Genomic DNA, 21,474 nt, shown 5'->3' with positions numbered 1-21,474 from the left:
TGGCCGCACCCCAGAGAAGCAATGTCCCCTGGGTAAGAACCCGAGCAGGCAGCTAGCCGGACTTCCCTCATCTGCTGGACACGTAACACGGCCCGGCAGAGCAGGGAAGGCACAGGGGCAGCCAAGCAGCCGCTGAGGAGAATGGCCTGAGGCCGTGACGATGCCGGACCCAGGCAAGAGCAGGTCTGCTGAGATGCTCGTTCCACTGATGAAGCGAACGCGGAGACGAACGCGCCAGGCTGTCTGAGCCCAGTGCCATCACGTACTGCACTCACTTAATGCCCTTTATGTGAATTTCTTGCTAAACAAAAAACCCTGCTGAGTCCCAAGAGGTCCTACGCCGCTCCAGAGGTGGACGACGCAGCCCTCCACAGCATGAGACCCTGGGACCGTGACACGTTCTGGCAACTCATCAACACGGCTCCCATGCACACGCAGCTCCTCCTGGAGCCGGACAGCACAACTCACTGAAGGCCCAGAGCAGCCTCCGCTGAAGTGACATCTCCCTGTAGGTAATAAGCTGGCATTCTGTGTCTGTCCTCAGGCTCCGGTATACTTTACTTAGCAGGACTCAGTCGGTCGGGGTCTCACTACCTCAGTGCTCACAAAAACAGGGCAGAGAGAAGGGTCAGACTTCTAGGGGCACATCCCCAGGAAGCGGTTATTAGGAACATGAATTCCAATTCGTGATTTTTTTTTTTAAGTAAGCTTCACACCCAGTGTGGAGCCCAACATGGGGATCAAACGCATGACCTCAGGGTCAAGACCTAAGCTGAGATCAGCAGTCGGATGCTACTTCAGCTCAGGTCATTATCTCAAGGGTGGTGACCTCGAGCTCCATGTCAGGCTCTGTGCCGACAGCTCGGAGCCTGGAGTCTGCTTTGGATTCTGTGTCTCCCTCTCTCTCTGCCCCTTCCCTGCTTGCTCTCTGTCTCCCTCTCAAAAATAAACAAACATTAAAATATATATATGGGGGGGCGCCTGGGTGGCTCAGTTGGTTAAGCGTCTGACTTAGGCTCAGGTCTAATCTCACGGTTTGTTGAGTTTGAGCCCCGCATCGGGCTCTGTGCTGACAGCTCAGAGCCTGGAGCCTGCTTCGGATTCTGTCTCCTTCTCTCTCTGCTCCTCCCCTGCTCAAGCTCTGTCTCTCTCTCTCTCTCTCTCCTTCAAAAAATAAATAAAAAAAACATTAAAAAATAAACATTAAAAAAATTTTTTCACATATATATACATACATACACATACATTTTAAGAGCTGGATGCTTAACCGACTGAGCCACCCAGGTGCCCCGCAATTCGTGATTAAAAAAAAATTTTTTTAATATCAGTTTTATCACATTACCATTTTTGACCACCTGCATTCTGCTGTGTTTCCTGGAGGGAAGAGACAGTTATCACGACTTCACAAAATGCTCATAACTCTAAATTCACGCTATCTGCATCAAAGGACTTCATGCCAAGAAAATCGTCTCGGGCACACATAGGACTTCAACTTCCCATGATTCGATACACACGCGAACAGCTCCATCTACCCCACCTTATTTGTTTCTACTGGCAACTGGAAACAAACAGCAAGGCCAAAGATAAAACAGGATCTCCTTAAGAAGACAGCATCTAGTTGAGGCCACGCTAGTAACCACAAGTACACAAGTAAACAGGGACTGACACACAAAGTGAAAAGCCGGCAGGCCTCTGTCCCTGTACAGCAATGCCACGTAAAGCGCAGGCTCCAGCATCAGTCCTGGCTCCTCCACCCCCGGCTGTAAGGTGATGAGCATGTTTCATAACCACTCTTAGCCAGTTTCCTCATCAGGAACATGGTGAGAAACAGAATACAAAGTTTTGCCAGGATTAAATGCAACATGGCACAGGGTCTGTCCCATGCCCTCAATAAATGGTAGCTGTTATTATGTGTTATTTTCCCTTCAGTTGTTGCTCGTCAAAATTGATAGTAAAGTCAATTAGAAGATATTCTCACTTAGGAATGCACACTGCTAAAGGCAACTGGGAAAGAAAAGAAAAGAAAAGAAAAGAAAAGAAAAGAAAAGAAAAGAAAAGAAAGAGAAAGAAAGAAAGAAAGAAAGAAAGAAAGAAAGAAAAGAAAGAAAAGAAAGAAAGAAAGAAAGAAAAGAAAGAAAGAAAGAAAGAAAGAAAGAAAGAGAGAGGGAAAGAAAGAAAAAAAAGAAAAGAAAAGAAAGAAAAGAAAAAAGAAAAGAAAAGAAAAAGCTACTTTTGAATCTGAGTAATGTCAGATGAGTTTTCTTTTCTTTTCTTGCCATTCGAGGTATGTTAACCGAAAGCTACTTCTCCAGGAAAGGGTTATGCTGGCAATAGTAAAGGAACAATTAAAAAAAAATTTTAAACGCATGAGTCACCTGTACATGGTTTACTAGGTCTCAGTAGTTTTCAATCACACTGTCAAGAACCCAAATCTCTTCCCATGAACTAGGAAGCCGCATACCATCTGGCTCCTCCCTACACGGCATCCTCCACCCCGCCACTTTCCTCCTTTTTCGTTACGCCCTTGACACACTACTTCTTTACCAACGTCACTCGTCGTCCCTCAGGGTCATCACACTGCTGCTCACTCTGTCTGAAACACTCTCATCCCACAGTTTTCCATGACTGGCTGCTGGTCATAGAGGCCTTGGCCCAAAAGTCACCACTCCCCACGGGCCTTCCCACAGACCCACGCCAAGCAACACCCCATACGACTTCTTCATTTACTGTCCCCATCGCGCCACTAGAATGTGAGTTCAGGGAGGGCAGGGATCCCGCACAACTCCACCCACGTGTCCCAGGACCTACAATCAACAGTGCCTGTCACACGACTCACACTCAGCAACTATCTGTTGGAGGAGGCCGAGCTGTTCACCTGCTCCACACTAGTGACCGTGCCTGGCCCGGCTCCTCTAGGAAATATCACTGCAAGGGTGAAGCCCCTCTAGGCACCCAGAAGCTAAATGGAATCGAGGCGGAAGGAGAGGCAAGCAGCTACGCGGTCTCTAAACCCAACTCCGCACGAATGTCCCGACCCCGTGTCACGTCTGTCATCCTGGCAGAACTTCTGCAAAAGGCCAGAGGCTGGCACTCTGGTGCAGCTGCTGGGCAGCTGTGGGTAGCTCCACTAGATCACGCCCCGTTACGCGCAGACAGCGCTTCCGAACGGCTTGCTGTGCGCCCATCTCCGAAGCCAGTACCGCTAACAGCTGCACAGGCCGGCTTCCAGGCCCCGAGGCTACCAACGGTGAGTTGCAGGACCAACGCGGGGCGGAGCCGCTCCAGGTGGAGCCGCGGTCACCCTCCGCGGCCGCCCAGGCCCCGTCACCCCTCGCCCGCCGCCTGGCCTCCGCCCGACCGTGCCGCGGCCCCCCGGCGCTCCTGCGCCCTTCCCGGGCCGGGCTCCCGGGCCGGGCGCCTCCCCGCGACCCTCACCCGGCGCTGCGGAAGCCTAGGCGGCCGCCGGCCGGGCTGCTCCGACGGAGACGTGGCCGCGCGAGGGGCGGGGCGCGGCGCAGCGACGGGCTAGGACCCTCCGGAAACAGCCTGTGCGCGCCGCCTCCGTTCCGGAAGACAGACCGTCCCGTACTTGCCAACAGCTGCCCTCGGGCCGGGCTGCCCCGACCGCAGTGTCGGACTCGAGCCCACTCACATCCGACGCGAGGCAGGTTTCAGAAAGTGAGTTTGGGGCTGTCTCCCTTGTGGAAACACACGTTCGGGATTTGTAGACAACCTCCGACCGGAAGCTAGACAAACGAACTTCCGACGGAAGTGGCGTGGCCAAGACTCCGGTCCCCGCCCTGTCCCGCCCAATCTGTCAGGCTGCGGGCGTGGTCACCCTCACCCCGCCCCGGCCCCGCTGGGGGCGTGGCTAGGAGGCCCAAGGGGGCAAAGGGCCCAGCCGCCTGGTGGGGTGGGCGCTGAGGCTGCTCTCCGCAGAGCCCACGAAGGGCGAACCCCCACCTCCCACGCGCAAGTACTTATTTGTCTTTCGGGTGCCAATGCAAGTGACTCCTGCTTTGGAGCCATAGCAATGTCTTACCCGTTCAAAAAAAACATCGTTGGTGTATAAATGAAGGTTTTCTCCTATTCATTCATTCATTCATTCATTCATTCATTTTGCCTCTGGGAAAATTGTTTCAGCACCGTTTATTGAAAAAAAACCCCAAAACTTTGTTTCAGCATCGTTTGTTGAAGAAAAAAAAATCTCTCTCCTCCATGAACTTGCTTTTGCAGGGATGCCTGGGTGGCTCAGTCCGTTAAGTGTCAGGCTTCGGCTCAGGTCATGATCTCATGGTTCATGGGTTTGAGCCCTGCATCCAGTTCTGTGGGACAGCTTAGAGCCTGGAGCCTGTTTCAGATTCTGTGTCTCCCTCTCTCTCTGCCCCTCCACTGCTTGCACTCTGTCTCTCTCTCAAAAATAAATATTTTTTTAAAAACTTGCTTTTGCACACTTGTCAAAAATCAATTAGCTGCTTTTGTGGGTGTTTCTGGGTGCTCTGCTCTTTTCTGTTGATATCTGTTGATCCCTCTGCCTACATGACGGTCTCCACCACTAGTCTTACAGCAAGCCCTGATACTGGGTAGGGGAATCCTCCTGATTTGCTCTTTTTCATGGTTGCTCTAGGTATTTGGGAAATCATACCCTTCCACATAAATTTTAGTATAAACTTGTCTATGTCTATAAAAATCCATCTTGCTGGGGCGCCTGGGTGGCGCAGTCGGTTAAGCGTCCGACATCAGCCAGGTCGCGATCTCGCGGTCCGTGAGTTCGAGCCCCGCGTCGGGCTCTGGGCTGATGGCTCAGAGCCTGGAGCCTGTTTCCGATTCTGTGTCTCCCTCTCTCTGACCCTCCCCTGTTCATGCTCTGTCTCTCTCTGTCCCAAAAATAAATAAATGTTGAAAAAAAAATTAAAAAAATAAAAATAAATAAATAAATAAATAAATAAAAATCCATCTTGGGAGTTTGATAGGAAATGAATTGAAATTATAGATCAATTTGGGGAGAATTGACATCTTTGCTATGTTTCTTCTTTAAGTAGGCTTCACACCCAATGTGGGGCTTGAAATCACAACCCTGAGATTAAGAGTCACACACTCTACCCACTGAGCCAGCCAGGTTCCCCAGCTGTGGAACTATGTTGAGGCTTTCAATCCATGAACATGGTATATCTCTCTGTTTTTTTTAGGTCTTTTCTGATGTCTTCCATCAACATTTTGTAATTTTCAGCATACAGCTCCTGTATGTGTTTTGTTAAATTTATGCCGAAGCGCTTAATTTTCTTTGTAGTAATTGTAAATGGTATTGCTTTAAAGTTTAGTTTCGGGGCGCCTGGGTGGCTCAGTCGGTTGGGCGACCGACTTCAGCTCAGGTCACGATCTCGCGGTCCGTGAGTTCAAGCCCTGCGTCGGGCTCTGTGCTGACAGCTCAGAGCCTGGAGCCTGTTTCAGATTCTGTGTCTCCCTCTCTCTCTGACCTTCCCCCATTCATGCTCTGTCTCTCTCTGTCTCTAAAATGAATAAACGTTAAAAATTAAAAATAAAAAAAAGTTTAGTTTCCACATGTACATTGTTAGTGTATAGAATGTGATTAAATTCTGTGTGTGTTGATCTTGTATCCTGAGAACTTGCTGAACTCACTTTTTAGTTCTAGGAGGTTTTGTTGTTGTTTTTTTCTATAAATTCCTCGGAATCTTCTACATAGACCATCATGTCATCTGCAAATGCAAAATTTAACTCAAAATGATCATGGACTTAAGTGCAGAAATGTGTGGAACTATAAAACTTTTATAAGAAAACAGAAGAAAAACTTCAGGACTAAGGGCTTGGTGAAGAGTTCTTAGACATGATACCATGAAAGCACAATCCACAAAAGAACAAAAAGAATAAATTGAATTTCACCCAAATTAAAAACATTTGTTTTGAGAAAAATTCCACTAAAAGGATGAAAAAACAAACTACAGATAATTAAAAATATTTGCAAACCATGTATTTGATAAAGGACTGGTACCTAGAATATATTAGAATTCCCAAAACTTAAAAAAAAAAAATGCAGTTAGAAGGTAGGCCAATATATGAAGCGGCATTTCACCAACAAGGATATATAGATGGTAAATAAACTTGTGAAAGATGTTCAACATCACTAGCCATTATAAAATGCAAATTAAGACCGCCTCAAGACTACACACATCTATCAAAGCGGCTAAAACAAATAGTAGCAGTACCAAATGCTGGCAATGATGTGGAGAAACTACACGCTATACACTATACACTATAATTGCTGGTGGGACTATAAAATGGTACAGACACTCTGTAATACAATTGCCAAGGTTTGGCAATTTTCCTTATAACTTAATTGTGTGACCCAGCAACTGCACTCCTGGATATTTAGCTCAGACAAAGGAAACTTAAGTCCACACAAAAACCTGGACACTATTGTTCACCACAATTTTATTTGTAATCAAACTCAAATTGGAAACAACGAAAATTCAACCAATCCTACAATGGATAAATGGTTAAACTGTGGTGCATCCAATCATGGGGCCTCTTCCTCAATAAAAAAGGACTACTGACTGATACATTGCAACCACTTAGATGAATCACCAAGGCATCATGCTGAGTGGAAAAAATCTCAAAAGAAGTATACTTTATTACATGCTTTCGCATCCATAACATTTGTGAAATGATAATGATTATAGAGATGGAAAGCAGATTAGTGGTTGCCAAGGAATGGTGGGGGGGGGGGTGGCTAAAGCGAGGCAGGGGAGAGGTCTTTGTGGTGAGAGCAGTTCTGCATCCTGAGGCGTACAAACTTTGGGCTAACATGGTTTTGAGATTATACTACAGCTATGCAAGGTGCAGCCAATGGGGGAAACTGGAGAAACAAATCAGCAAGTAACATGTGACAACACGAAATGTAAATACAAATGAGCCTATATATAGCTGGCATATCTGCGCAGGGGAAAAAATTGCTAATCTAAGTAAAAAATTTTAAGTTTTATTAAGGTACTATTTACTTACAATATAATTTACCCATTTTATGTGTACAATTCAATTTTTTTTCAACGTTTATTTATTTTTGGGACAGAGAGAGACAGAGCATGAACGGGGGAGGGGCAGAGAGAGAGGGAGACACAGAATTGGAAACAGGCTCCAGGCTCTGAGCCATCAGCCCAGAGCCCGACGCGGGGCATGAACCCACGGACCGCGAGATCGCGACCTGGCTGAAGTCGGACGCTCACCCGACTGCGCCACCCAGGCGCCCCTACAATTCAATTTTTAAGTTTACAGTTACATTTACTAAATTTTATTTTATTTTAATGTTTATTTATTTTTGAGAGAGAGAGAGCGCGCACAAGCAGGGGAGGAGCAAAGAGAGAGGGAGACACAGAATCTGAAACAGGCTCCAGGCTCTGAGCTGTCAGCACAGACCCCGACGCAGGGCTCGAACTCACAAACCATGAGATCATGACCTGAGCCAAAGCTGCACGCTCAACCGACTGAGCCACCCCGGTGCCCCTATTAAATTTTAAATAAAACTGAATTTACTGCAATGCAGTTATAAAACATTTCCATAACCCCCAAAGGATCCCTCTAGCCCATATACATGCAGTCCCCTCCCCCCCATCCTCCTTTCCCTGACAACCACTAACTACTTTCTGTCTCTATGGATTGGCCTATTCTGAGCATTTGATATAAAAAGAATCACACAATATGCGGCTTTTGTGACTGCCTTCTCTTTTACTTAGCATAAGGTTTTGAGGTTCATTCGTGTTTCAGCATGTATCAGAGCTTTGCTCCTTTTTACGGATGAATACTATTGGACTGTCTGGGTATACCATATTTTGTTATCCAGCCGCCGACGGATACAGTCTAGTGCCTTGAGTGTGCTGGTCAATGTTCTAAGTGTAGGGGTTAGCTGGGGAGGAGAGACAGGATCCCTGCTCCAGCCCAGCTTTATTTGTGTGGGGAGGACCAGCCCTTCAGAGCATAATTCCTGTGAAGGAAACGGTGTGTGCCAGTGGGAGGGGCTGCCATTTAATCACGTCATTCATTCATTCGTTCACTTAATAAGTGGCCTACTGTATTCTAAGCGCTATTCTAGACACTGTACACAATCCCCGCTCTCACGGGCACTTACGTCCTATCAGAGAACCGGACAACGGAAATACAAGACAGGAAGTGAGGAGTTCAGAAAAGGGCAAGGTGAAGGGACAGTGTGGAGGCATGCTATTTCTAGACGGATGGTTTAGGAAGGCTCCCAGATGAGTTTGAGCAAACACATGAATGAAGTAAGGAGACACACAGGTCACCGTGGGAAGTATTTCAGGTGAGGGAACAGCAAGGAGAGCTGCATGTTCCAAGGTTTCTTTGAGGAAGTCATAGTTGAGCTGAACTTGCATGACAAGGAGGCAGGCATGGAAGGGTCTGGAGAAGAGCTTTCCCCGGAGAGGAATCAGCGCATCCAGAGTGGGAGGGGGTCTGTGTTGGGGCTGAGGGAGCAAGCTGCATAGGGTCTGCCAGAGAAGTGGGAAGACACTGGTGGGTTTCAAGCTCACCGTCTTCAGAAGAAGACAAACACATGAGAAAAAATGAGAAGTCTTTGTCTTTGTCCGTGCACTCAACCACCAGTCTACCAGGCAGCCAGCAACCATGGGATGCTTGCCCACGTCACATGTTTTGGCCAGGTATACAACAGTGAAAAAGACGGGAAGATCCCCGCCCTGGACTCTCGGAGGGGGAGACAGACAGTAAGCAAACGTTTACTTTTCGGTAATGCAGGCACCAGGAAGGACACCCAGCAGGCTAACACCAGAACGGCCGGCCAGAGGGCTGCGTGCGGTGGGGTGTCCAGGGAGCACCCTCTGAGAAGTGCTTCTGAACTGAGGGATGGGAAGAGGTCACCGTCTGTGCTCTGCAGCCAGGGTCCTTCTTAGAGGGTCCGGGTAGAGGAAGGCCCTGTAGGTGGGGTGGGCAGAAGGGGAGATTTTCTGGGGGTGGGGCGGGGCCACCCAGTGCCAGGCCTTCCTGGGCCACGAGATTGTTATTCTTTGCTGTGTAACAAGCCACCCCAAAACATAGTGGCTTTAAACAACTATATTAGTTCTCACAGTTATACTGGTTGGGTGCAGCGGTGTGCTGGTGTTCTAACAAAAATGACATGACCTTGATTTGTAGCATTGACCAGTTTCCACGGTGTGAATCCTCTCCCAACAGGGCAAATTTCCAGCTACCAACGTGAGGTCCACAAACAGGCAGGTGGGCAGGGATGTGCACCATTGCAGAGAACCTACGCCATGCAGACGCACCGATGCAAACACCCACAAGAGACACGATGGTCAGGCAGAGGAAATCCACTGGGAAGGGGGGAGTCCTGAGCGCTCATTACCTTTGTTTCTAACATATCTTCTGAATTCCAAACTTGTGTGATTTTTAAATGGCTGTGTTTAGGTTACTAGCTCACGACATTGCTGAGGCCAGAATGATTATCTCCTGGGAGCTGGCGAGGCAGCTCTTCTGTAGGTCACTGTGGCTCGTGGTGTGGCTGGCCGCCCTTCAGAACGGAGTCCCCCTCATGCTCCTCTCAATAGCTGGGACAGTGGCTGACAGCAGGAAGGGAATGCACATGGCGTAGCTGTGCTGTGCTTTTGCTAACGCCCTGAGAGGACAGAGCGACACAGGCCCGACTGGGCTAGACTCTAGTGCATCAGGGACCTTGGAATTAATTCTGTAGGGAGCCGTGAATATCAGCACGAGTGTGCCTGGGCTCCTCCATGTGCCCCCCCCCCCACCCCCCAACAAGCTGGCATCTCCAGGGGGAGTAACTGAGACCCACCCAGCCCGATTCCCATTAGGGACAGGCCTGGGCAGGCTGAGGTCTGGCCTGCTGGGTCTAAGCCCCAGAGCTGCTGTCCAGCATCCAGTCCTTCCTGGTGACAAGCCTCGATGCTCCCCTTCCTCTTGCCTGAGGCCACCCCACCTGCCTATGGAGTGCTGACTGCCAGGTGGGCGAGAGGCTCTGGTCTGGCCCACAGTGATTAGGTCAGGGGTGGGTTTCCATTTGAGCCAGTGGGGAAGTTCACCCGCTTCTGCTTGCTGGAGGCTGAGGTCTGAGCTGCTGCCATAAACAGAGGGAGACGAGGGTTCCCGCGTGGTGTTCTGTTTCCTGCATCCAGCCACATTGAAGCGAGATCTATGCCGGGCTTTCTAAATCCGGTCAGCCCCCAATTCATTTTCTCCCTCCAGCCTGGAGGCTGGCTTCCTGCTGCTGGTGTCCCTCACGGCCGTGTGGGTTCAGAGCTGGGCTTCTCGGGGCCTCCTCTCTGCGGGCTGCATGCCAACCCTGTCCACCTCCTCTTTGGTTTGGTCGCTTCCCGGGGTGCAATCTGCCAACATCCCTCTGCTGCTCTCACATCTGGGCCCGTGACTCTGACCCCGTCAGCTCTGCTGGATTCTTGGCTGCACCCAGTAAGGCCTCCACAGGACCAACTCCTCCCCTCACAACTCGGACCCGCAGGCCAGGACAGGCTGCCCCTTGGAGGGTGCACCACAGATGGGGATATGGGCAGAGCTGGCCCCTCTTCTGACAGGGGCACCAAGGCACCAGAGGGACGCAAGTCTGGGGATGGGCTGAGTGAGGCTGTGGGAGGAGGAGGGGGCAGGCAGCAGAGACCCAGCTGGGCCTGCTCCAGAGTACCCGGAGACAAGCACATGGGAGTCCCCAGCTGGCCACTCACCCCAAGCAGACTGTGCCAGGACACCCGCAGCCGGGTTCCGGCCCAACTGTGAGCCTGCTGCTGGGCGGGTGGGAAGGTGTGGACGAACAAGAGTCATAAAGACATCGTAAATACACAGCCACCCAGGTCTGTAAAACATCCCATAGAGTGACTGCCCTGGTCCCAACCCGCCCCTCCCCCGACGAGTCAGAGCAGGCCAGCTCTGTGCCGACCTCCTGTACTCGCTAGGAAGGAGGAGCCCAAGCTCCAGCAGAGCCAGCCCTGCACTGTGGACCCAGCAGCCCAATGTGACAGGTCCCCTCCCCTTCACAAGGAGCCACTATAGACCAGGTGAAGTCACAGCCTCTGCTTAAACCTAGGCTTACAGAGCTGGAATATCCCTAAGGAGCCACATCTTTGTTCTAACTTTGCAGGAGAGAAGGGAGTGATGAGGCGTCGCCCTCTGATGTGGAGGGCAGGCCGCGGTCCCGTGCAGGCTGGGCCCAGGACTTAGACACGAAGCCACAGCTTCAACGTGTGACCAGAAGGGTGTCACTTGGGGCTGGTGGATCCAAGAGATCCTACGCCTCTCCCCTTTTCCCAAGTACTCAGACCTGGGCCCCGACCCCGGGTCCCCCACGCCTGCAGGCCTCGTTCCAGCCACCTGGCTCATGTGAGTGAGGCTGCAGGTGCAACTCTCATGAGCGGGGAGTCAGTAACCAGCGGCGCCGGCAGGCTGTCCCCCATGATGGGAAGGAGCACATCGCAGCCAACACACGGACGAGCGCGTAGGGAGAGAAACAGACACGGCTTGTTTATTAGAATGCGGGAAGGAGGCCTTTTCCACAAACAGCGCTGCTTCTCAGAGTCTGTATCAAGAGCAAGACAACAGTTGAAAATCCTATTCCTGAGAAGAAGCGAAAAGTTACAATTTTGCAAACAAAAATAACAGATGATTTCAACAAACGATAAAAAACTTTTTTTTTTTTTTTTTTTAACAAAGAACAAAATTTCAAGTATTATTCCAGATGACATGGCAAACCCAATGACGGAGACGAGGTCTCACCGGCAAAGGTCCCTGGCGCTCTCGGGGCAGGGGCCGCTCCAGATGGGCTGGGGCACCCCAGGGCTGAACCGGCCCGGCAGGGAACAGAGAAAGACCATGGGGCAGCTCAGCAGGGCCTGTGGCTGTGCCCACGGAGTGGGAAGCGGGCACCAGGGCTCTGCTCCACGGCAGGCTGAGGGTGGAAACAACCCACCTTATGCCCTCCTGGGACAGGGCCACGCACCTAACACTGGGGATCTAGGGTTAGCAGTTCCGGACATCTGATTTTTTCCTTTTCGTAATAAACAGAAACACATGTTTATTCCTTCAAACACCCTACTATCCCAATTTTAGTCAATTTGTAAATTATATATTACTTGTGCTACAGTTTGTGATAAATCTTACTAAAAGATCAGCACCAAACCTCTTACAAATAGAAACGCCCACGAGTCGTGGCTGTCCCCGAAGCAGGGCTGTGGCTGTGCCCGCAGGCTGTAAGCCTTTGCCCCCTTTCCCTTCACCAACAGGACGTTTCTGACAGACTTTCCTTTTCCTCCCATGAGAGCTTTCTTGAAGAGAGACGTCTGTCTTAGCCACAGTTTTGAGAAAGGTCCAAAGAGCAAACCTGAACGTCATTGTCTGAGCGCGAGGGGGCGGCTGACAGTGGTTCTTCCGGCTGACGTGCTCTGGTGGCCCCAAGGCCAGAGGAGGGGCTGTTCATGCCACCCCAGGCCTCCCAGGCCACTGGGGTAGGGGGCTCTCGGCAAGAGGGTCTCACGCCACAGAAGAAAAAGCCACGCTACAGTGCCGGACGTAGAGACCCCCAGCCTCCCCCCACCCCCGCCGGGGGGCTGTAAAATGCCCTGAAAATGTTTGTATCCGGTATTTTCTGAAACACGCTGTCGCTGACTTCCACTACCCCCACGCCACCTTGGTGCCTCCTAGATACTCAGTTCTTGAACCTTGTCTGTTCACAGATATGATTGAATTTCCTGCAGGGACAAAAAGTTGAATTACACAAGCCAGCATCAAGAAGCATTCCGATCAGCGACTCTGGAGATCACACGCTGGAGAAGCCTGATGAGAAACTGATCGCACATGCGGGGTGGCTCACAGCAGCAGGGTCTGATCCATCAAAGATGTTAACCCCTAGACAGCCTTCTTGTCCTTCTTAAGGTTTAGAAGTCAGACATTTGATTTTTACTTTTTAAAATTCAAGCACCTTAGGTAACTTTCCTAGGGAAGAGACTCAGACTTGTGCCTCCTCAGAATCCCCCAGTCACCGAGGGCCACCCCACACGGCAGAACCAACAGACTCGCCCAGTGGGTGCCAGAGCCACCACCTCCCTCTTTGTGACGACCAGGTCACCCCCAGAGTAGGACGCACGTGCCCTAGCTATCCTTATCCCTGTCTTTATTAAGAAAGACTGGCTAGTTACTAGCCAAATCTCTTTCTCTAAAAGGAAACGGTCTCCTGGACTCGGTCTATGCTCAGATACAAAGGCAGGTTTTTATTCCACGGGATCAGTCCTCCAGGGAGCCTTCACTTGGGGCCTTGTCCCCTGCAAGAAGGGCATCCTCTCAGTAACTGTGATTTGAACCACAAGTGACTGGGGATCACAGTAGCCTCAAGAAGCATCAATCCATGAGGTTGATTTATAGGACACCTCACTTATGGTTTGAAAATGCAGACAAACTTACGTCCACAGACGAACCCACGTGGCAAAGCGGACGTCACTGGGAGCAGGAAATGCCCAGTGAGAGCCGCCAAGTTAGAGCTATCACAGACGTGTGCTCGCGGCACCAAACACAGACTCAGGGCGGCAGCACACGCCCAGGCCGGTGGTTCAGGAAGTTCTCCGTGACCATGGCCACGGATTCGCAAAGTACTAACCCTCCAGTGTGTCAGCGGGAACGACAGCGGTGTTCCACAGACACAGAGGTAAACGTCTGCATGCAAACGCTTCACGAAATGAGAACAGAAGAGCAGGGTTTTGAAACAACACTAGGGCTGTATACAAACAGAACTAAATGACTACATTTACGAGTAAGCAGTTAACTGGTTCGTACAGATCTCTAAAAGCCGTGGCGTCAACTTGGCCAAAACACTTAAAAGAAAAAACTCGCCTTCCTGTCAGGAAAAAGAGGGTCTGCTTTCTGCAGGAGGCCCGTTCTGGCGCCCTCCCCAGCCCTGGTGCCGGTGTCCCGCCCACAGTGTGTCACTCACATTGCGTGGTGGGCCTTCACCTGAGTGCGGCAGTTGCGGCCCCAATAGCAGTCAGGACGGGATGTTACAGCCACTGGGGAGAGAAAAAGTCACGCGTACGTAGTAACACCGGACACTCACAAACTCAGCTAAGCCAACTTAAGTAAAGACCCAAAGAAAGAAACTACAGCTGTAGCGTTTGGTCACGCTTTATAACTAGTTTCCTTGCCTGTTCCAAGCTTCCAAGGGGGAAAAAAGTTTAACTAAAAACCCACCTTAGGAAATAAAGACTACTACAGTTGCCTACAGGTTGTTTTTGCGAATCCTGTTTTAGAAACGTGTGTCGCGGCCCACAGGCCCAGAGCCTGAGCCAACTCGGGGTCGAGGACGGCCTGGGAACAAGCATGGCCGCCAGACAGCCCATCTGCCCAGTCTTGTCCCTGCTGGTGCAGACACCCACTGGGAACGCAGATGCCCATCTGGACTAGACAGAACTGAGGCGGGGGGTGAGGGGCTTCCTTACCTGGCAACTCGGAAGCAGGAATGTTCTGCCGATACTGGTAGGTCAGCTCTCGGAAGCTTCTCAGGCCACAGCAGTAACAGAGCACAGTGTTCCCTGTGATTCTGTAATCTGGAAGGACACAGCCTCGTGTGGGCATGCCAGTCATCAGGCAGCATCCTGTTTCCAGAACAGCAGAATAGCTGTGGCCTTGTAAACTAGTGGAAAGCCAGTGCACTGATCCGTAAATGGGGTAGAGACAATGGGCCAGACTTTCAGAAAACAGGAACAAAACCAATCTCGATACCAACTTATTTCCTCACAGCAAAATAATTCCACTTGGATAAAAAATTCAAACACTTTAAAAATCCAAAAAAGTAGGGGTGCCTGGGTGGCTCAGTCAGTTAAATGTCCAACTCTGGATTTTGGCTCAGGTCATGTCACGAATTCAAGCCCCACATGGGGCTCTGTGATGGCAGTGTGGAGCCTGCGTGGGATTCTCTCCACCCCTTCCCCCGCTCAAGCATGCGTTCCCGTTCTCTAAGTAAATATATAAGCTTAAAAAAATAGAGCATTGGGGCGCCTGGGTGGCGCAGTCGGTTGGGCGTCCGACTTCAGCCAGGTCACGATCTCGCGGTCCGTGAGTTCGAGCCCCGCGTCGGGCTCTGGGCTGATGGCTCAGAGCCTGAAGCCTGTTTCCGATTCTGTGTCTCCCTCTCTCTCTGCCCCTTCCCCGTTCATGCTCTGTCTCTCTCTGTCCCAAAAATAAATAAACGTTGAAAAAAATTAAAAAAAAAAAAAAAATAGAGCATTTAAAAAAAATTTTTTTTTGCTTATTTTTGAGAGAAAGAGAGAGACAGAATGAGAGCAGGGGAGGTGCAGAGAGAGACGGAGACAGAATCTGAAGCAGGCTTTAGGCTTTGAGCTGTCAGCACAGAGCCGGACATGGGGTGCAAACTCACAGACTGCGAGATCATGACCTGAGCCAAAGTCGGATGCTTAACCAACTGAGCCACCCACAAGCCCCCAAAATAGAGCATTTCTAAAAAAAATAGTAACACTAAAAATAAAAATCCAAAAAAGTACTGAGAGGAATGAGTATTATTTTTCTCTTGAGCTATTTATGTCATAAAAACCAAATAGCATACAGGAAAGGATCTGTAAATCTGACTACCTACAATGTAAACACCACAATGGAAACACATACAACAAAAGCGAGATACTAATAAAATAGTGGAAAACACATTTGCCACACAAGCAACCATATGTTGCACCTTTAAATGACAAAGATATCCTACCAACCCATGCCCCCAAATCCAAATAGACTAATGTAAGTATGGGCCAAGGTCACAGACAAGCCAATGAACCATAAAGCAAAAAGATCTTCAATTCTGCTAATACCCCAACACAGGCAGATAAACCAATGATACATCCCAGTTGCCTTGTCTGTATTTACAGGCAAAGGCAGGGCAGATGGGCTCAGGAAGATGCTGAGTCACGTTCTTCTCGGAGGGACAGCGAATATGGCAAAGTCTCAACTGTTTGTTCATACCACTGTCCAACAATTTACTTACTGTTTACTTATTTACTCATATATTTATTTACTTAATTTATCTTTTTTTTTTTTTCAACGTTTATTCGTTTTTGGGACAGAGAGAGACAGAGCATGAATGGGGGAGGGGCAGAGAGAGAGGGAGACACAGAATCGGAAACAGGCTCCAGGCTCTGAGCCATCAGCCCAGAGCCCGACGCGGGGCTCGAACTCACGGACCGCGAGATCGTGACCTGGCTGAAGTCGGACGCCTAACCTACTGCGCCACCCAGGCGCCCCCTACTTAATTTATCTTGATGGAACAACTTTTCTAGCCTACCATCCTGCAGGCTCAGAGGCTGCAGTGCTTATTCAGACAGTGAAACGTGGAGAATAACCTAAATATCCTATATTAATGATTTGGTTAAATAAACCATGATACAAAATACTATAGAAAAAAAATCAAGGTAGGGGCGCCTGGGTGGCTCAGTCGATGGAGCGTCTGACTCTCAATTGCAGCTCAGGTCATGATCCCGTGGTTTCATGAGCTCAAGCCCCGAGCTGGGATTCTTGGGATTCTCATTCTCCCTCTCTCTCTCTCTCTGCCCCTCCCCAACCTGCGCTGTCTCTGTCTCTCTCAAAATAAAGAAACTTAGGGGCGCCTGGGTGGCACAGTCGGTTAAGCGTCCGACTTCAGCCAGGTCACGATCTCGCGGTCCGTGAGTTCGAGCCCCGCGTCAGGCTCTGGGCTGATGGCTCAGAGCCTGGAGCCTGTTTCCGATTCTGTGTCTCCCTCTCTCTCTGCCCCTCCCCCGTTCATGCTCTGTCTCTCTCTGTCCCAAAAATAAATAAACGTTGAAAAAAAAAAAATTAAAAAAAAAAATAAATAAAAAAAATAAAGAAACTTGAAAAACAATGCAGGTAAAGAACTTCGCTGACATAGAAAGGGTCTGGGGAATACCACCGAGTGAAGAGCACATGTGGTAGGGTTACATCTATGAGGACTCTGACCGTGCCCACGTGTGGCAGGTGCACAGGCCATATGGCATCATCACTGGGTCCTCGGGGGTGGGATTCCCTGTGATTTTCGCCTTACCCACCATGCTTCACTCACACGTCTTTCTGGGCCATGCCACCATGGCAGTCCCACCAAGAAGCTAAAGAGAGCTCAGGCCCACATGTCAGACCGGGCGCCCCCAGGGCTGAGGCTGCACAGAACCCGAGACACTCGTGAGCACGTATCCGCTCAGAAGGATTCCCAGAAGCCTCTGAAGTCTTTCACAATAATTTATGTCTTAGGAAAAAAAGTCATTTGTTGATTTTTCTGCACCCTCCCCAAGTGACTAAAACCACATTTCACAATGTCCCGGGTGCCCCTGGGAGACGGGCCAAGCCTGCACCAACACATCAGTGAAAGGCCTAAGAGGACCCTGAGGGCTTGAGAAGCACCGGACCCAGGACCCGAAAGATGCCAAGAGGTGGGGTCATGGTCTCTTCAGCTGCGTCCCTTCCTCCCCCACGGCAGAAAAGAGCCTGGAATGTGTCACGTGGGCTCAAATCCTGAAGTACTGGCGCCTGTCTGCCACCCACCGCCAGGGTGGGTGGAAGGTGAGGGCGTACACGCGGGAAGGCAGCCCAGAGGCTCTCCTCCGTAGTGGAGGCAGAGGGGCCACCGCAAACACACCGCCGCACCAGAGAGAGGAAGGCAGGTGCGATGGCGCTTACCAGACAGCAGGAACACTCCCCTCTGCAGAGCCACGAGACTTTCAGTCAACATGTTTTTCCACGTCAAACCCCTGGTTGCCAGGTAATTCTGGGATGGGGAAAGAAGGGAAATCTTAGAAATACTAGCTTGGAGAACAGAAGACTAAAATGACGAGAAAGCAAATATTTCATGAAAGGCCCTCGAACGTGGGCAAGGCCATGGCACAGGCAGGCTAACCACAGCAGGAATTTGCATCAGGCAGTTGTGAGGCCTTCCAGGACCGCAACACACGAGGACCAGGATGCCCGGGACCCGGCAACACGCTCACAAGCTAGTCTGCAAGGGCTCTCTTCCCACATGGCTTTGTCAGAGCCTCAGAAGGAAAGCTAGCTTCCGAAAGCTGAACACATGAGCTACCACATTCTCTCCAAAATCCTGCAGACGCTCCGAGCACAGGAGCGGGGCGACACCCGACCTTGGCCGGGGCGGCTCTAGTGTGACAACAGCCGCACGGCCACACGGTAAGGAAGCCAAGGCTTTGCATCTACACCCTGGCCTCAGCTCTCTTGTGTGGGCCTACAAGAGAGCAGCATGCGGACATCTAACCAGAGCACACGGTGCCAAGGGGCCTGCCATGCAGGTCTGGCGTGTGCAACGCTGCATACATGGGAGAGAGGCACAACTCTCGCCAAGAGAATGATGTGCACGTTAAACACTGAAATTCTAAGAGCCACGTCAGCTTCAGCTTCCTAAGATGCGAGAAGGACAAAGTCAGAAAAGAGGAAGCCAGAGAGAGGCCCGGGTTCCAGCAAAGGGCCGCCCCGGCCCCCACCCAGACCCCAAAACTCTGCGTGGGGGCACACAGGCACCGGAGCCGACACCTGTGGACTCGTGGCGTGATGGGCATGAAGGAAATAACCTCTTGGAAGACAGGAACACATGGGAAAACACCAATGTGGTGAGCTCGGCGGCAGGACTAGTCAGAGCCACTGGGAGAGCTGAAAGCCTCCTGGGGGCCTCTTCTAGGCCTGAGCCCCCACCCGCGCCTGTACGTGAATTCCCCTACCTTCAGGATGTCCGACTCATAGTGATTATTGCTGAGAACCCCGTCCAGACACCTGTCACCCAGGTCCAGCTCTGCCAAATGGAAGGAAGCAAAGTCACCGTCTCACAATCTATGAAAGTATCGTTCACCGACAGCTAAGATAACCAAATTTCCTTTCTTACAGTCCAGGAAGAATAAAAGCTTCCATTGTAAAATATGGTTTTAAAAAGGGAACAAGTAAAATGACTTCTGACAGCTTTCTCCGTCCCCTGGGCACGTGGTCTGGCACCGTGAGGTCTGAATGCCGCAGCCAGGCGGCGTTTTTGTTGGTGGTGTTCCTCGCACATAAGTAAACCCTCCTGACTGAGCTCAGTAGCCCCGTAGTTGTTACTGCCTGGTTTTGAGCTAGCAGAGGGACACTTCTAAATGTCAAACACAGGGGGCGCCTGGGTGGCTCAGTCTTGGCTCAGGCCAAGATCTCAAGGTTCATGGGATCAAGCCCCATGCTGGGCTCCGCCCTGCGGGGCAGAGCCTAGCTGGGATTCTCTCTCTCCCTTCCTCTCTCTGCCCTTTCCCTGCTCTTGTATACGCACTAAGTAAGTAAATAAACATTTAAAAAAATGTCAAACGTGTGTGAGAAGCAGGTCATCGACGGTGGCCCCTCTCAAGTCGGGCCACGCTAGCCCACCAGCACCCTCAAATGCAGCAAGAGGATAGGCAGAGAGCTGAAGTGCCGGCATTACCACAGAACGGGGCCAGGCAGCCGAGACAGCCGGCCCGGGCGCAGCCCCAGTACAGGTGGCAGAAAGGCTGCAGGCAAACAGCACCTGTGGACACAGCACAAGCACCAGTCAGGCCATTTCGGCGAGGGGTAAATTCACATAACCATTAAATAAACGGCAACGTCCATGTTGACAGCAATCCCCGAGTTGCAAATCACAGCACTGTATTTCATCTATTACATTCAAGAGTGACACGTTGTGAAAATATGATGCTCCTGATGCGGCAACAAAGGTCAGAGGCAGCCTCCAGAAGGAGAACCACCCACACATGGAAACTCGGTGCACGAAGGGGTGGGTCATCAACTGACAGGAAAAGATGGTCATTCGATGTGGCTGCACACACAGCTGAGTACGCAGACGAGGGAACAGACCCACATCTTCACAGCACACCACACACACAGTCAGCAACGCTCTGAAACCTGACCCTAGAAGGACGCAGGAGAGGCTCTGCGGTGGGGAGGCCGCTCAGGCAGGCAGCGTCCGTGCGCACCCTTACTCACACTGCTGGGGGGCGATGCGGGGGTCCTGCTCACGTTCTGCCCTCCGGTCGGGCATGGGCTGGAAGCAGCAAGTGCAGATGGCATGGCTTCCTTGCAGGGCACACACGTAATCCTGGGCTGCGGAACAGACAGGATATTCAGGCCGCGCACATTAGGACACAGGCAGAAACAGGAGCGTCGATGCACGCCTAGGGACGCAGCTGGAAGGTCCACAAGGAGACAGATCCACAGGAAAACCCAGGGAGAACTCACACCCGTTTTCTGAAACTACGAAACGGTAGTCTGCCATTTTTTTTTTTTTTTAACGTTTATTTTTGAGACAGAGAGAGACAAAGCATGAACGGGGGAGGGTCAGAGAGAGGGAGACACAGAATCTGAAACAGGCTCCAGGCTCTGAGCTGTCAGCACAGAGCCCGACGCGGGGCTCGAACTCACAGACCGCGAGATCATGACCTGAGCCGAAGTCAGCCGCTTAGCTGACTGAGCCACCCAGGCGCCCCGGTAGTCTGCCATTTAAACGACACATTTTAAATAGAATGAAAAATAAACAAACGTGATACTTCAGTTCAGCACTTATAGCAAGATTTCAAAGATCACTTGAAGGTTTTCTACCATTTCCTTGGGCCATAAAGCACACGCCATAAAACAATAGAGCAAGTTCTATATTTAATCTCTGTCTCTTCCAAATAAACAGGTGGCAGGCCTGGGGGCCATGACTGGCTGACCTCCACCCCCCCAACAGCTGTGTCCACACAGCTCAGCCGCGGCCACTCAATGACCACACGGGAAGCTCTGTCTATGCACGCACACCTGCTATAGGCCCATCCCACTGGGGACTTCCAGTCTGAAAATGACACCGCACCTGCGGAATGGCAGAGTCGGGAAGCAACCAGGCCCCGCCCTGCCCATCTGTCCACGGGCCACCAATGGAGAGAGCTGCAGCACCGCGTCAGGGTGGATGGCTCTGAACACGGCTTTGGGTCATGATCCTGAGTCAGTGGCCTCATGACAGGCTCAGGCCCACATCAGCTAAGAAACTGGGCCCTACTGAAGAATGGCCAGGGCCAAAAACATGGATTCCACATGTTCTCTCTCCCTTTCTCGATGGCACCTGAGGACCCGCCAGCGGGCAGAGCTCAGGGTGGCTCTGATGACACAACAGCCTGCTGTCGAAAAGAAGCCAGGCTCTCATTGAGGGGCCCGTGTAGGGGTCATTTCAGCTTTAGCAAGCAGCCCTGGGGATACCAAAGCCCAAAGCAGTGGGCTGGGGGTCCCACGTGTCAGAATGAGGAATGAACCCCCCGGGAGGGCCCAGGAGCAGAGATCCACGAGAGATCAACTTAACTCTCTCTGGTTTCTGAACCCACAACAGAGTACAAGCAGCAACAAGGTAGGAGAGGGGAGGACAAGGGAGGCAGTGACCGGAGCGGGGTGGGAGCGGGGGAG

At 51.0% G+C, this 21,474-nt stretch overlaps 2 protein-coding genes across 7 annotated transcripts in view; both read right to left on the bottom strand.

Annotated features, from left to right (window-relative positions):
• The window catches only part of GOLGA3 (golgin A3), a 45,481-nt gene extending 41,699 nt beyond the window's left edge, over positions 1-3,782 (bottom strand). For 2 of the 6 annotated variants that reach the window (XM_045459626.1, XM_045459630.1), the window contains exon 1: positions 3,590-3,749. The gene's annotated coding sequence lies outside the window, so the exon portion shown is untranslated. Of the gene's footprint in view, positions 1-2,836; positions 3,356-3,435 lie in introns of those variants that run through there. The other 4 variants (XM_045459625.1, XM_045459629.1, XM_045459627.1 and 1 more) reach the window with 4 other exon arrangements.
• Positions 3,783-11,504: 7,722 nt separating this feature from the next.
• The window catches only part of CHFR (checkpoint with forkhead and ring finger domains), a 28,220-nt gene continuing 18,250 nt past the window's right edge, over positions 11,505-21,474 (bottom strand). The window contains exons 12-18 of the mRNA XM_045459488.1: positions 20,029-20,145; positions 19,490-19,573; positions 18,768-18,838; positions 17,722-17,809; positions 14,490-14,597; positions 13,988-14,060; positions 11,505-12,752 (exon numbers count right to left, since the gene is read on the bottom strand). Of these exons, the coding sequence (XP_045315444.1) occupies positions 12,710-12,752; positions 13,988-14,060; positions 14,490-14,597; positions 17,722-17,809; positions 18,768-18,838; positions 19,490-19,573; positions 20,029-20,145 (584 nt within the window). The 3' untranslated portion in view covers positions 11,505-12,709. The remainder of the gene's footprint in view (positions 12,753-13,987; positions 14,061-14,489; positions 14,598-17,721; positions 17,810-18,767; positions 18,839-19,489; positions 19,574-20,028; positions 20,146-21,474) is intronic.

The sequence above is a fragment of the Leopardus geoffroyi genome, chromosome D3, assembly GCF_018350155.1.
Source record: "Leopardus geoffroyi isolate Oge1 chromosome D3, O.geoffroyi_Oge1_pat1.0, whole genome shotgun sequence".
NCBI classification, from domain to species: domain Eukaryota; kingdom Metazoa; phylum Chordata; class Mammalia; order Carnivora; family Felidae; genus Leopardus; species Leopardus geoffroyi.
This window is presented reverse-complemented; position numbering and strand designations above follow the sequence as displayed.